The sequence below is a fragment of the Bos indicus x Bos taurus genome, chromosome 29, assembly GCF_003369695.1.
Source record: "Bos indicus x Bos taurus breed Angus x Brahman F1 hybrid chromosome 29, Bos_hybrid_MaternalHap_v2.0, whole genome shotgun sequence".
In the NCBI taxonomy this organism is placed as follows: Eukaryota; Metazoa; Chordata; class Mammalia; order Artiodactyla; family Bovidae; genus Bos; species Bos indicus x Bos taurus.
The window spans coordinates 24,241,176-24,256,795 of NC_040104.1; the positions used below are offsets into that span (position 1 = coordinate 24,241,176).

The 15,620-nt window shown below is 41.2% G+C and overlaps 1 protein-coding gene across 1 annotated transcript in view; it reads right to left on the reverse strand.

Moving 5' to 3' along the window:
* Positions 1 to 3,414: 3,414 nt before the first annotated feature.
* VWA5A (von Willebrand factor A domain containing 5A) overlaps positions 3,415 to 15,620 on the reverse strand; it is a 29,903-nt gene continuing 17,697 nt past the window's right edge. Inside the window, exons 12-19 of the mRNA XM_027531613.1 lie at positions 13,671 to 13,785; positions 12,753 to 12,917; positions 12,375 to 12,475; positions 11,859 to 12,124; positions 9,342 to 9,470; positions 6,989 to 7,119; positions 5,284 to 5,410; positions 3,415 to 4,761 (exon numbers count right to left, since the gene is read on the reverse strand). Coding sequence (XP_027387414.1) covers positions 4,682 to 4,761; positions 5,284 to 5,410; positions 6,989 to 7,119; positions 9,342 to 9,470; positions 11,859 to 12,124; positions 12,375 to 12,475; positions 12,753 to 12,917; positions 13,671 to 13,785 — 1,114 coding nt within the window. The 3' untranslated portion in view covers positions 3,415 to 4,681. The remainder of the gene's footprint in view (positions 4,762 to 5,283; positions 5,411 to 6,988; positions 7,120 to 9,341; positions 9,471 to 11,858; positions 12,125 to 12,374; positions 12,476 to 12,752; positions 12,918 to 13,670; positions 13,786 to 15,620) is intronic.

The window sequence follows — 15,620 nt, forward strand, 5'->3', positions numbered from 1 at the left end:
ACACTTTATCCACTAAGGAAAAAGGATAAGAATTACAACACATTTCTTGCCAAAAATTATACAACCAAGGAAAAAGTGGAGTGAAATGTTTAAAGTGTTGAAATAGTTAAGCACAGCATATTGAATTCAATAGCCAGTAAAACTATCCTTCAGAAGTGAAGGAGAAATAAATACTCTCAGACAAACAAAATCTGAGGAAATCTATTTCCAGGATAACTATTCTGCAAGAAATGTTAAAAGGAATTCTTCAGAAAGAAGGAAAATAATGTAGGTCAGAAACTCAGATCTACATAAAGAGAGAGTGTCAGAGAAGGAATAAATAAAGGTGAAATAAATCTTTTATTTTTCTTAATCTAAAAGATAACTTTTTAAAGTAATACTAATGCATTGGATAATTATAAAGAAATGAACAACAATGCCACAATGAATGAGATGAAAGAATTATGAAAACTCTCTAACTCATCAAGGTACCTGAACTACATGTAAAGTAAGATAGTGCTATTTGAAGGTGGACCTGATTTGTCTTAAATATATATTGCAAATTCTAAGGAAACAACTAAAAATACATATAAAGAAATATAATCGATATGTTGAGAATGGAGATAAAATGAAATCGCATATAATGCTTAATTAAAACCAAAAGAAGTGGGAAAATGTTTAAAAACAGATGTAAGAAATAGAAAGCAAACTTAGTAAATATTAAGCCAATTATATCACTGATTACAAAATGCGCTAACTAAAACTCAAAGATGGTCAGAGTAGCTAAAAACACGAGTGAAGTGAAGTCACTCAGTCTTGTCTGACTCTTTGCAACCCCATGGACTGTAGCATACCAGGCTCCTCTGTCCATGGGATTTTCCAGGCAAGAATACTGGAGTGGGTTGCCGGTGGTTAAGACTCCATGCTCCTAATGCCGAGGGCACAGGTTCACTCCCTAGTTGAGATACTAAGATCCTGCATGCTATACAGTGTGGCCAAAAAAAAAGGGTGTGTGTGTTTATGTGTACCACTAGAAATCCAATTTAATTATAAAGACATGTTAAAAGTAAAGGAATGGAGAAAGTTATATATCAGGCTGCTGCTGCTAAGTCGCTTCAATCGTGTCCGACTCTGTGCAACCCCATAGATGGCAGCCCACCAGGCTCCCCAGTCCCTGGGATTCTCCAAGCAAGAATACTGGAGTGGGTTGCCATTTCCTTCTCCAATGCATGCAAGTGAAAGGTCAAAGTGAAGTTGCTCAGTCATGTCCGACTCTTAGCGACCCCATGGACTGCAGCCCACCAGGCTCCTCCGCCCATGGGATTTTCCAGGCAAGAGTATTGGAGTGGGGTGCCATTGCCTTATCCAAGAGGATCTTCCTGACCCAGGGATCCATCCCAGGTCTCCTGCATTGGCAGGAGGATTCTTATGAATCTGAGCCACCAGGGAAGCCCTTGGTGAAAATAGCAATGGGTTTACTAATAAGTCTCTGTAGAACAGCGTACCCTGCCCTGAAGGCACTGGACTCAGTCTGAGTAGAAGAATCTTGAGGCCATGTTATCTGCCTTCCTTCTGGCCAAGTCTGCAGCAGCCAGGAAACAACTACAGGAACAGGGTAAGGAAAACCAGTATGAGAGCAGCTTCCTTCCCAGGCTCCTTGCCCAGATCATCAGTTCCTGACAGCACAGATGGTGTTTGATATTTTTCTAAAACACGAAGCACCAGCCTTGAAAGTGGGCTTCGGTGCAGGTGATAAAATATCTTTGTTGGTTCTGAAGATAGACACTTGTTTAGATCTGAGGAATTGATAGTTGGTACAACATTCCATAACACAAGAGCACAACTAGAAAAATAAAAGCATGGGTGTTTATAGTTTATACTTTAAAATGGGAGTTGATTCTGCAATTTAAAGAAGACATAAGTAAGATTATCCTTTGTTTTGTTTTTTGGTTTTTGCTCAGTTGCTCAGTCCTGGCTGACTCTTTGCAACCCCGTGGACTATAGCCCAGCAGGCTCCTCTATCCATGGGATCTTTCAGACAAGAATACTGGAGTGGGTTGCCATATCCTTCTTCTGTTTTTTGTTTTAGAAGTTCCTAAGTCTCAAGTCTGGAAGCTGAGGGTGACAAAGGAGAGACGAACAATGAATGGAATAGTCAACGTCCCACACAATAAATGTAAAGGACTGTCATTTTGTGGAAGAGGGTAATTGTGCAAGAGTCATGGTCCTTAAGAACCTGTCTTTTCTCTCATTACATTGATAGGGACTATCTAGATCATGGGTCTCCAGCTTCTGGGATCTAATGCTTGATGATCTGAGGTGGAGCTGATATAATAATAATAGAAATAAAGTGCACAATACATGTGCTTGAATTATCCTGAAACCAACTATCCCCGTCCCATCACCCCAGGTCCATGGAAAAATTCTTCCACAAAACTGGTCCTTGGTGCCCAAAAGTTGGGGGACCTCTGATCTAGATGACAAACTTGAATGCAAGCCTATTTTATGAAAAGACTAAGCCCTTATTTCTCTAAGTTCAATGTGTGTACAAATCACCTGGTGAACTTGTGAAAATGCAGATTTTGATACTGTAGTTTTGGGGGTTGCCTAAAATTCTGCATCTCTAGCAAGCTTCTCGGTGATGTCAGAGCCATATTGTGTGGGTTGCACTCAGCCATAGTAAACTTGGAAGAAAGTCTTGGGAGGTGAGTCACCACTGGCAAATCTTCCCAATGCCAGTTCATGCAAGAGCCAAATAGGACTCAGCTCTAGGTCATTCTCCACCTAAGTGAACAGACATTGTGGTCTTGCTCAGAATGCTTGACTATTCAAGATGAAAGTAATAATAGAATTCTAGTTTAATCCCTTAGTTGTAGGATGGGAATTCTAAGATCCTGAAGGTAAAATCATTTGTCCCTCCTCACATGACTAAATGTATGGTCAGGATTCCAACAGTGGTTTTCTGGCCAGTGCTCTTTACCTGCCTTATATAAGATAGGAAGCCAGGGACTCCCCTCGTGGTCCAGTGGTTAAGAATCCACTTGTGGTGCAGGGGACGCAGGTTCAATCCCTGGTCAGAGAACTAAGATCCCATATGCCTCAGGGCAACTGAGCCCATGCACCATGACTAGAAAGTCTATGTGCTGGAACAAAGATTACACAGGATACAGTAAAGACATACACACCACAACTAACACCCAATGCAACCAAAAATATATATATATATATATACATATATGTGTGTGTGTGTGTGTGTATATATATATTTCTCATTAAAAAAATGATAGGAAACCAGCTTACAACAGAAGATAGGAGGGAAGGACATAGCATGAACAGTAGAGGCACCAGAAAAGTTGGCTGGAAAAAACAAGGGATAATAAAAACTGATGCAGGTTCAGTGAGTAACTCTATAAATAAAGACCAAATACAACAAAGTGCAGGGTAGAGATGGCCATTTTAATATTGATATGATAGCATTTTAGAAGGCAACACATCAAAAAGGGTCATTTCCACCAGGATAGAGTATATGGGACGTAAGTTTCAGAAACACAAGGAGCTTCTTTCTTCCTCATGGGGTGAGTGTTCTAGGTTGAGGTCTCAGAGAAAATTGCCCTTCAACTTGTTTTTTCCTATATTATATGGGGTCAGATCTGGACTTAGAAGCCTCATGAGTTCAGACTAGGACTAAGGAGTCCATTAGTGCTTTCTTACTAAGATGTTTAAGGATTAAAGAAAGACAGGTCTCTAACAGACATAACTCAACCCAAGTCACCAAGGCAGTGGGAGGAAAGGCATGTAGCAGAGGCGAGCAAAGCCCAAGCAGGATCAATCAAGAAAGTCCCCAAGAAATAAAGGGTGGGATGAACTGGGACAGTAGCGTTAAAACATACATATTACAATATGTAAAACCAATAGCTAGTGGGAAGTTGCTGTATAATGCACGCAGCTCATCTCGGTACTCTGGGATAAGCTAGAGGGGTAGGATGGGGTGGAGGGTGGGAGGGAGGTTCAAGAGGGAGAGAGGCCTTATGTATACTATGGCTGATTCACATTGTTGTATGGCAGAAACCAACACAACACTGTAAAGCAATTATTCTCCAAATTAAAAAAAAAAAATTTTTTTTAAAAAGAAGCTCCCCAAGTGCCAGACCTCACAGTGGACCCCTGAGTCTCCCTCTTTGTGATCTTAAGCTTATATTCATCCCAGTGTTGGCTTTCTACCTCCCCTCCAACTCTTCTTCCTATCTAAAAATAGAAAACTGCAAAGTCCTGGTCCAGTCTGGTCCTGATGAGTACCTAAGAACAAAAATAAACAGGAAAAAAGTGCAGGAAATTCTCTAATTCAAGCGTTCCCTGAACATCATTGCTTCAATCTTTAGTCTGGAGTCTACATCACCTGTGTTCCATGTGGTCATTCTGGAAAGTTGAGAAGGAACGTTATAGCCTGGGAATGCTTTGAATTCCTCCAAGAAAGGGAACAGATTCTGGGACCCGTGACACTCAGCTGAGAGTATGAGCTGGGGAAGGAAAAGCACATTCGAAGAGAATCTGGCACTGAGAGGCAAGAGGGTGTGGCCGCCCACTATTGGTGTGATAAGAAGCTGCCAGGATAGGTGTAAACTACAGAAACATCAGAGCAGAAGAGACGGTGAAGGCAAGGACTGTAGCAAAGCAGAGGCACTTATTCTTCTGGATGGTCTCTTCAGGGGCCAAAGATGGCAGGATCCGCAGAAGATTTCATGAAAGCAACTGCAGCTTTCACAAGCTCGTGCCTGACGGACCCTGGTAGAAGGAGGAAACAAAAATGAGGGCTGAGGGACAGCAATGAGAGGACAGGCTCTCCTCCCAGGCTCCCCTAAACTCTTCAGCATCTTCTCTGAGCCCTACTTAGCTGTCTTCAATACCCCTGACTTTTTTCTCCCTACTGCCCAGGCTCCCTTTACTCTTCTCTGGCCCCAGAAATATTCAGCAGCATTGAAACGATAAATACCCAAGGAATAAGGGCTCCACAGCCAGTCCTGCACTCAGTACAGCACACTCTCACTTCACGTCCTTCTCACAGCTCACACTCCCCACCCATGTCCCCTTCCCTCTGCACCTACCTCCTCCACTCCCCCAATTTCAGACTGCACCCTCATCCAACCAGTTCGGGCATCAGGAAAGGTCTGAACCAGGATGGTTGGGAAGGGAAATATGGGAACCCTATCTTGGTAACCCTCTATCAGGCTTGGAGGCTCAATGCCTGGGATGATGGCTAGCTTCCTAAACACGGGGAAAGATGGGGTCTTAGGACTGGGTTCCTACCTGCGTGGATGTGAATCCAGGCCACTGCCTTCCTTTCCAGAAGTTCCCACTCACAAGCCATGTCCTTAGCATTGTCATGCAGCCAGAGTACTGCCAGGACTGTGGCCCAGCTTGAAGAATTCGCATCCTGTACCATAGAGAGAGATTTCCCTGAGGCCCCCACGTTAAGTTCAGGGACTCCCCTCAAGGCCCAGTGGTTAAGAACCTGCCTGCCAATGCAGGGCATTTGGGTTCGATTCCTGGTCAGGGAACTAAGATCCCATGTGCTGCAAATCAACTAAGCCCGTGCACCCTGCAGCTAGAGTCTGTGCACTGCAATGAAAGATCCCTCATAATGCAACTAAGACCTGACACAGTCAAATAAATAAGTATTTTTTAAAAATTCAGATTCCTCATTGAAGGACTCTTCATTCCCCTGATTTATTGATCCAGTTACCACGAGAAGGAAGGAAATGTTAGTCAGACATGTCTTGTTCTCAATGAAACCAAGTTAGAACTTCATGATTCTCATATCTTCTTCCACTTATTTGTAAATTATCCCTTTAATTATTTGTTTTAGAATAGTTATTTCAAGAGAAATATAATGCTAGACACATATATAACTTTAAATGCCCAAGCAGCCACATGTAAAAATAAAGACATAGAATTATTTAATATATTACATTTAACTTAATATATTCAAAATATTATTTTAACATGTAATCAATTTAAAAATAATTATCAAGAATGGTTTACATTTTTATGTTGTCTTTGAAATCAGTTTGTCTTTCACAACTATAGTACATTTCAGTTCAATGGAAAATTTAATTTCTCACTTGCAATTGTCACATTTCAAGCTCTTAGAGGCCACAGGTGACTAGTGGATACTATATTAGATGAGGCAATTATAGCATATTTAAAATTTATTTAATCACCTTCCACATTTTGAAAATTCAGAATGATGGGTGTCCTTCAAGTTTTTGGCATTTGTCTCATATGCCTCATTTGGCATATATCTCAATATTCAACAATTTCTCAATTAGAGGATTCAGTAAGTTACCTTGAAATTCTTGAACATAATTTGTCCTCATCAGCATACTTGAACACATTTGAAATAACTAAGTTGTCCCTATTGATACTTCACATATCCTAACTTTGGTTAAGATAACTTCACCTATCCTAAGTTCTAGACCACTCTGTTTAGAAGAAAGAACATAGATTCTGAAGACAGATAGTCCTAGATTGAATCCAGCTCTGCCACTGACTAGCTGAGTACACTCAAAGATATTGTCATACTTCTTTGAACCCTGGTTTATTCATCTATTAAGCACAGCATGAGTAGGATTTACCATATTTAATTGATTGATGAATAAATAAGGTCATGAAGGGCAGTGCAATGCACAGGGGCTGGCATAGAGTAATTGCTCAATAAATGTAAGTAATTATAACTAAGATGACTGGCAGAAAATGTAATTAAAGAGGATTTTTGCTTTCCCTCTGTCATCCATCAACTCTAAACTGTCAACTTCTACTAGCAGACTAATTCCTTGTTCTTTCTGTTCCAACACAGCCAGAAAAATCTTCAACTGCTATTTCTCAGAAGTTAATTTAGTCTATGACTTCTTGTATTCTCCTTCCTCAGGTGAGTCATGATTCACCCCAATTCTCAGTACTCACCTCAACCTCACAAAAATATACACACTCTCTTTTCTTCTCTGAACCTCACCTTGTCAGGAAGTGCAGCCTGTATGTCTTCCAACTTCATACCCAGGACCAAAGCCAGACCTTCATTCAGATCCCAGGAACCATCTGCCTTTTGAAGGGAAATCAACTCTACAAGACGATTATCTTCAACAACTGTAGGGGAGAAGAAAAGAGAGGATGAGAAATTATGGCGCTAGTGGCCCCTGAGCATCCTGAGAGACAGGTCTGAATTCAGAGACAGGATGCAGTGAGAGCCCAGCACTAAACAGATACCACAAGATCCTCATTTCAGTCGTGTCCCCTAGGACACATGCCCTCTCTCTGTGACAATGCAGGCCACTCAGGTGACATACTGACTGCACTGAAACATTCAGTAACAAGGGAAAGATACAGGCCACTAAAGACCCACAAGACGGTGCTGTTTAGGTCTTACCCAGTCCCGTTTATTTTATTTTTATTTTTTAAATTAATTTTTATTAGCATGTGTTTGCTTTACAATGTCATGTTAGTTTCTACTCTACAATAAAATAAACAGGACTGGGTAAGACTTAAACAGCACCATCATGTGGGTTCTTTAACGACCTGTATCTTTCCCTTGTTGAATTTTGAATTTCCTTCCCATTTAGGTCACTACAAAGCATTGAGTAGAGTTCCTTGGGCTACACATTCGGTTCTCACTAGTTATCTATTTTATACACAGCATCAGTCATGTTTAAATGGGTTTAACTTTAGGTATATTAAAACAATTCTAGACAAATGTAGCTTGGGTTTCAATTATCAAAATTTCCAAAGAAAGCAGATATAATGGAAGCTGTCAACAGTCTATCTCAAAGAATAGCCTGGTGTCCAATCCTGGTGGTATGAAAATTGCTTAAAGGCCACAAAATTTTCATAGAAAGTATCTCACATCTGGCTATTAATCCTATGAGATGATGTACTTACAGCATCTTGGAAAATTAGTAGGTAAGAAAAACTGTAACCAGAGAAACAGTTCCACTTCAATGGAAAAAGAAAAAAATACCTAAGGCTCTGATTTCAACAGTCTTAGTTTGAAACTCAGCACTGTTAACACTCAAAATGTAACAGTTCTTTAACAGGAATCTCAGCCTTCTCTGTAAATTCAAGACAATAAAGCCTAACACATGACAAAGAATGTAAAGTACTTGGAAGGCCACTAATTAGCTCTCTACAAATAGTAATTGCTAATTAATTCATAAAAACCAGTACCTTATTTTCCTGGGTAATTTTTCTTTCTACTTTGGTAAAAGGATTCATAAGTTAGAAAGCTCAGAGTGGGGATATTCTAAGTTACTGAGATAGTACGACACTACAGACAACCAACACAAACTATTGGTTTGTCCAAAAAGTTTTTCAAAACATCTTATGGAAAAACCCAAATGAACTTTTTGGACAACCCAAGAAGGTTCTTGTGACAACCCAAGGAGGTGAGAAGCTGTGCAGATGAGCGAGCTAAGGCACTAATAAGTGAACTAATGTGCCTAAAACTCCACAACAAATGGGAGTACAGAGCTCTGAATCCACCTTAGACCCTGAAGCTGTGATAATCTAATGAGAATGAGTGCAAATAAGATTTTAAAGAATGAAATAATTGTACAGCACACACTCTGGCTACAAAACCGGAGAGACTAGAAAGAAATGTCCTATAGGCCTATTTTAATAGAAAAGACCTCCCTTCATGGTGAAATGTACTTAGATTCCATTTGTTATGTACATGAAAAGCCAGCTACTTGAAACAAAAGGCAGTGACCAAGAACACTCTTTGGTGACAGACGATCATCAGACAGTATCAGGAAGACCCATTTGTAAACCCAGTCTGTACAAGAATGGCAGTGTAGCAGGGGCCCACGCATGGTGGGTTGTGCAGGAGGAGGGCCCCAGCCCAGAGGCAAGGAGTGTGAGCTGAGATGGCAACGTGGTTTATTTATCTAGGGCTCAACTCAGACTCTACTGGGTAGGTTTCAGGGTCATAAGCTGTAGGGACTGACCCTGGCAAATATAGGGACTGGACAAATCTCACCCTCTGCCTGCTGCTTTTCAAACAGGTAACTCCTGGTAGAGAAAGTTACAGGGCTCCCCAGCTGGCTCAGGTGTAAAGAATCCACCTGCCAATGGAGGCGACACAGGTTCAATCCCTGGGTCGGGAAGATTCCCTGGAAAAGGAAATGGCAACCCGCTCTAGAATTCTTGCCTGGGAAATCCCATGGACAGAGGAGCCTGGCAGGGTACCGTGCAAAGAGTCAGACACAACTGAGCGACTAAATAACAACAACAAAGAAAGCCACAAGATAGCAGAGAATTGAAGATCTGTTCTTCAGTTCCCATAGAAAAGAGGATAAGACTGAGGCCCATCTCACCTGGACCATGAGTTTCCACATTGGTCTTTTTGGCAGAAGCACGAGACTTTGGCTTCTCAAGACGGGCCTCTGATAAGGAAGTGCATTTCTTCTCTTTTCTATGACCAAGACCCAGGTGTGTTCTTCGTCCTATACAGGTGGTAGACAAACACTGGTCAGAAAAAGTCCCTGGAAAGATGCTCACGTAGAGATAACAGGCTCTGTTTAATCACAGGCTTAAAAGGATCAGGATCACAATTATTCTGCTGGTGGGATACCCCTCAGTAATGAGTGATGATCAGTGGGACAAGAAGGAAGATGGAAGTAGGACAAGGCCTCTGAATGAGCTGAAAAACACCAGTGAAGACATAAAGACCAAGGCGCCCTCTATGTTCGGGTGTAGCCAAAGGCCCTGGATAATTTGAGACCCTCCTATCCAGATCAGTTCAGCCACTGTCTCTACTGTGCATTTTTTCTTCTATGATGAGCCCACTTACTGCACACAACATCACCCTCTGAGCGCTTTGTACTTTGTCTTCTGGAACTCTTGACACAGGACAAAGACCTCTTTTGCATCTTAAGTTTCATCACAAGAGGCTTCTTCCGACTATTTATCTTAACTTAAAACTGTTAAAACCTGTTCTTGCCCTACCCCCTCAAATTGCTCGAGGTGCCATATCCCAAGTTCCCAGGTTTGGGAGGTGTGGGTGGAAACCACTTCAGTCCCAATCGTTGCAGCCAGGTCACCAGTCTGCCAATCTCACCTGGGTTACCCTCCTCATATCCTTGCTGCTGGCAACCTCCAACCTCTCTGTCACTTCCCATCACCCACTGGAGTGTCTGAAAGATCACAGACTTGCACTTCATTGCAGGCTGCATCACCTTGAGAGATGTCAACACCTATCTATGCAGATAACCTGTCCAACACCTAATTTAAAACTTCTTGACTTCTTCAACCAAATGGCTTCAGCCTCCCCTTTACTTCACCACTCCCTCCCAAGTCAGAATCTTATTATCAAGCAAATTGTTCCACTTATACAAAATAAACTTTAAAAATATTCTACTTTTAAAATACAGGATCCAGTTCTTCCAGTTTCTTTTCTTTTTTATTATGTTTTTTAATTGGAGAATAAATGCTTTAGAATGTTGTGTTGGTTCCTGCTGTACAACAATTCAATTCAGTTGTAACTGTGTGTGTATATGTATGTATCTCCTACATCTGGAGCCTCCCTCACCCACTATTCCACCCCTCTAGGTCATCGCAGAGCACCGGGCTGGGTTCCCTGTGCTATGCAGCAGGTAGCTATCTTACACATGGTAGTGTATATATGGCAATGCTACTTTCTCAACTTGATCCACACTCTCCTTCCCTTCCTGTGTCTATTATGTCCATTCTCTACATCTACGTCTCTATTCCTGCCCTGCAAATAGATCCATCAGTACTATTTTTCTAGATTCCACATACATGCATTAACATAGTGATATTTGTTTTTCTCTTTCTGACTTACTCCACTCTGTATAACAGGCTCTATGTCTTTGACCTCATCTGGATTCTAAATCTGTTTCCTCTATTTTTTTTCCAATGTAACACTTCCTTCTATCTTTACTTTCTTCCCCATTTAGCCTAAATCTCAGGTCCAACACTATACTACTCTCTTATCAATATCAACTCTATGTCCCTAATTTCCTTTTCATCACACCCATCTGACAAAACCCCAACCGCAGTATAAGCCAACAGTCTACCTGCTTCATTCTTATGCCAAAGCTCCTGATTCCTTTTAGTAGTCTGGTGCCACTAAAAAAGTCAAAGAATCAAAACTAAACTGGACCTTCAACACCGTGCTGAGTCTCCATTGCTGTGTGTAGGTTTTCTCAAGTTGCAGCACGCAGGCTTCTCATTGCAGTAGTTTCTCTTGTTGTGGATTCCAGGATGAGCAGGCTTCAGTAGTTGCAGCACATGGGCTCAGTAGTTGAAGCTCCGGAGTTCTAGAGCACAGGTTCAGTGGTCGCGGCTCATAGGCTTAGTTGCTTCACAGCATGTGTGATCTTCCTGGACCAGGGATCAAACCCGGGTCTCCTACACTGGCAGGTGGATTCTTAACCACTGAGTCATCAAAGGACCCTCACTTATACCCTTTATCATCCTGTAATATGGACTGCTTCCTGATCCAAGCCAATAAAACTGTTCTTCATTAGATTGACAAGGGCTTCTTTGATATTTATCCAGTAGCTCTTTTTCAGCTTTTACCTTGACTTTTCTGCAGTGTCTAATATTTTGATGACCCCATCTGAATATCCTTTGTTTTGAATACACATTCATTTATTATCTTCCCATTAAATTTCTTCTTAATTTCATTTGGAAAATCCTCTGCCATCTATCCCTAGATACTTGGGATACCTAGTCCATGGGACTGCAAAGAATCGGACATGTCTCAGTAACTGAACAACAAGGACCTTTCATAAACTTTTTCTTTAAATGCTGTGTTCAGATGTCCAGAGGCCCTTCTTTTGCATGAGTTTGAATGGGGTAAAACTTACCAGTTCCATACCTCGGTGGTGACAAGGATTGCATCACTGGGGCAGCATACATCAGCATTGGCCTTGGAACATCCCGAGGAGCCAGTGGCCCCTGAATTGGCTTGTTGAGATCCTTGTTGACAGCAATGAAAGCTGTGTGGGAGCTTATGACTCCACACTCCATGCTAACTTTCAACACATCTTTTTTATCACCTGCTGCAGTTTCCCTGAGGCCCATGTCCTTGGTCTGCAGAAAGGATTTGGCTGCAAGTCGGTGAATGGTGAGGCTAAAAAAAAAAAATCCTGTGATTTAGGGACAAGCACACAAAAGTCAGTTGTACAGGACCCTCAAAAGTTAAGGCTGAAAAGGAGGGAAAAACCACATTAGGGGAAGAAAAAGAGACAAATGGGTTAGGAAGGAGAAGTGATGGTAGGGCCACTACTGAACCCCAAAATAAGAGAAGGAAATCAACCCTGAAGGATGGCAGAGACCAAACAAGAAAGAAAGAAAATAGCAAAGGAACACTGAATTCTCACTTGGCATCAAGCTTGGGTTGTAGGGAAAATGCCACTTTATTCTCCAGACTCTCTCCTTGGAGTGTGTACTTGAGGCAAACTTCTCCTGTTGCCTCTGCTGGCTACAAATTAGAGAAGGGTAAAAATGGCAAAGGAAGAGATTACCAAAAGAAAGGATAGATATGGGGCAGCTCCCCAACCCAACCCATTAAATTTCTGATAGGGAACCAGGCAATTCAAGAAGTCAGAGACTTGAAATAATAGAGAAGGGCCGGGCTGACTCTACCTGGCAAGGGAAATCTCTTGATGAAACTCTACCAGCTTTCATGGACTTGCCCAGAGCAGAGTTTAGGACAATAGCTACTCTGACTAGAGGAACAGACAAGAATGAGAACTCACCGGCATTGTCCCAGTCAACTGGGCATACAGGATTAATCTCTGACCCCTAAAGAGGACAGTCTGTTCTGGGGAAAGCATTTTAGCAGACAGACCATCAGGCAAATCCCAGCTCAGAGAAACATCGTCTACCACGGGCTGCAGAGAACGTTTCAGGGCTCTAAGTGCCTGGGGAAGGAAAAAGACCAGAATAAGCACAAAACATAGAAACAGCAACAATACTACTACTAACTGAATATCACATGCCAGGTGTTATGCAATGCAATACGTGATACACCCATTCCTTAATACCATCTACACCAGGACATGGGCATTATTACTCTTTCTTTACAAATGAGGAAACTAACATTGAGAGATTGAATGAAATAATTATGAAGGAAGGAAGGAAATGTCTGGGAAAGGAGACCCAGGAGAGGTAGGGATTAGATAAAAGATCTGGGAAAGAGGAATTTAGAAATATAACCAGAGGTGGAAGATGCCTTCCCTTGTGGATATGAAGCAAATGGACTATCAATCTACCACCTCTTCCACACTACCAGACCTATTACTGCTGTTCTTTCATCTTTACTTTGTAGTATTTGTACAAAGGATGGGGTTCAATACCAAAAGAGGCCCTAAAGCAAACACCTAGAATCTCAGTCATGACATCAAAATTCAGTTTCTCTGTTTTAGGTCTTAAACCTAAAGCCCTAACCTATTCCAGCATCTTGGCTCTGGGCTTCCAACTACTAGAACCAGATGCCATTTCTCCCAAAACTATATCCTGGGCTCCTTCTGCATAAGGCTGAAAGTAGTCCCATTAAGTATACAGCCCAAGTTCTTGGGGATATAAGAAAACGAATGCTGGCAGGGAGTTGTTGCCGCACTCTGCTCCACACTCTGCTGATACTGCCACCTCTAGACACAAGGCCTGTCCCTCACCTTGGCCTGCATTCTCTCCTTGCCTGTGATAAATTCTGAAGTGCCCCGTGACGCCCGGGCAATGCCTTTTACGAGGCTGGTGGAGACTCCTTCACCAATACCAAATGAAAAACATCTGGAATTATAAAAGAAGATGTTAGAGACAGGCACTAAAAAGTGAATTTATAAAATTAACACAAAATGATGAAAAATACATAAAGAGATAGTTTTCTTCCTTGACCAAAAGTACGAGCTACCATTTATGGAGCATATTTCAGGGGACCAGATGCCTTAAATTAATGATGCAATTTAATCATCACAATGTTCCTAAGAGATAGGCTAATATCTCATTTTTGCAGGTAAGGAGCTAAGGCCCGAAGAACTTAAAAAACATGTCCAAGATCACGTATCTACAAAAAAGCAGAAATTGCATTGAGCACTATTCTGGTCATATGATGCTCCTGGCAAACCATTATATATTACACTGATTCTAGAAGCAGAAAAAAACAAATAGGACTGCATCCTCATCAATTATTTTAATAATCAATCCAAAGAATGAATCAGAAATCAGAAGTAAGGAAAAACAGACACTGCCATCAGTGCTTGACTAACACTGTACCGAAACCACATCTGCCCTCAAAAGGCTAGTCTTACAAGAAGGGAAAGTGTCAGTTGTTTAGTCATATCCGACTCTTTGCAACCCCATGGACCATAACCCGCCAGGCTCCTCTGTCCATGGAATTCTCCAGGCAAGCATACTGGAGTGGGTTGCCATTCCCTTCTCCAGGAGAGCCTCCTGATTCAGGGATCAAACCCTGGTCTCCTGCACTGCAGGCAGATTCTTTACCATCTGAGCCACCAGAAAAAAGGTGCCTCCTGCTCTTTTAACTGGAGGGTCCTCTCCCCACCCTTGTCGATGTGCACCAAATAGCTTTTAAATCACAAACAGATTTCCAAATAAGACTGTCTATAAACAGAGATACTACAAATACAAGCATTTTTAAGGGTGTGACAAAAAAAGTTATCATTATATGAAATTAATGCACTATAATTTTGGCCTATATATCCATCTCTTTTTAATCAGGTTAATGGGAGTCATCATCCCCATATCTAGTGATATCAGCCTCAAGATTAACGCTCTAAACATGGAGATCTAAGAACCCGACATCCAACTGTAGGAACCTAACTGTGATCAAGCCCTCCGGAGATCACAGCCTGCCAGCATACTGGTATTATCTTCTTCAAATTCTCAACATGAACTCTAAATTGGTTTTTTGTTGTTGTTGTTTTTCGTAAGAAAGAACATATTCACAAAACACAGACATGTGAAAAAAGACACAGGAGCAAGTTAAAAGGGCTTCCACTGACCAAACCTAGAAATTCTGAGAATCTAAATACATAATGAGAGCAATGAATCTTTAAAAAATGAAAAATAATAGAAGAATCCAAAAGTACACATTGATACGACAACAACAAAAAAGGTGGTCGGGGGGTGGACGGAGGTAGTCAGGAAGAGAAAATTCCTCTTTACAGTAGGATGCCAAGTAATGGAATATGGAAAAAATATGGAAAAGTTGACAGAATTGAAAAAATCACCATTTTGTAACCACTAACAGCAATCTGGGCAATAATCGTCAGTGAATACTAAAACTACTGGGTAAACATTGGCTGAAAACAAGATGTTTACAAAAATGTCAAAGTTATATGTCAGATATCACCTTTAACTAAGTGACAAAATTCACAGCCAGGCCCAAATTCACTGTGGAACATTTTTTGCAAAAATATTTAATATTAATCTAAACATAAACTTAAATAGTCAAACAAACATAATTGAAATTTTACAAAAATAACTAGCTAGTACTCTTTTAAAATATCAGTGTCATTAAAGATAATGAAAAGCCAAGAAACTACTCTAGAGGAAGAGAGATTAAAGAGGCATAATAACTAAATAAAATACTTATTATTGGATTT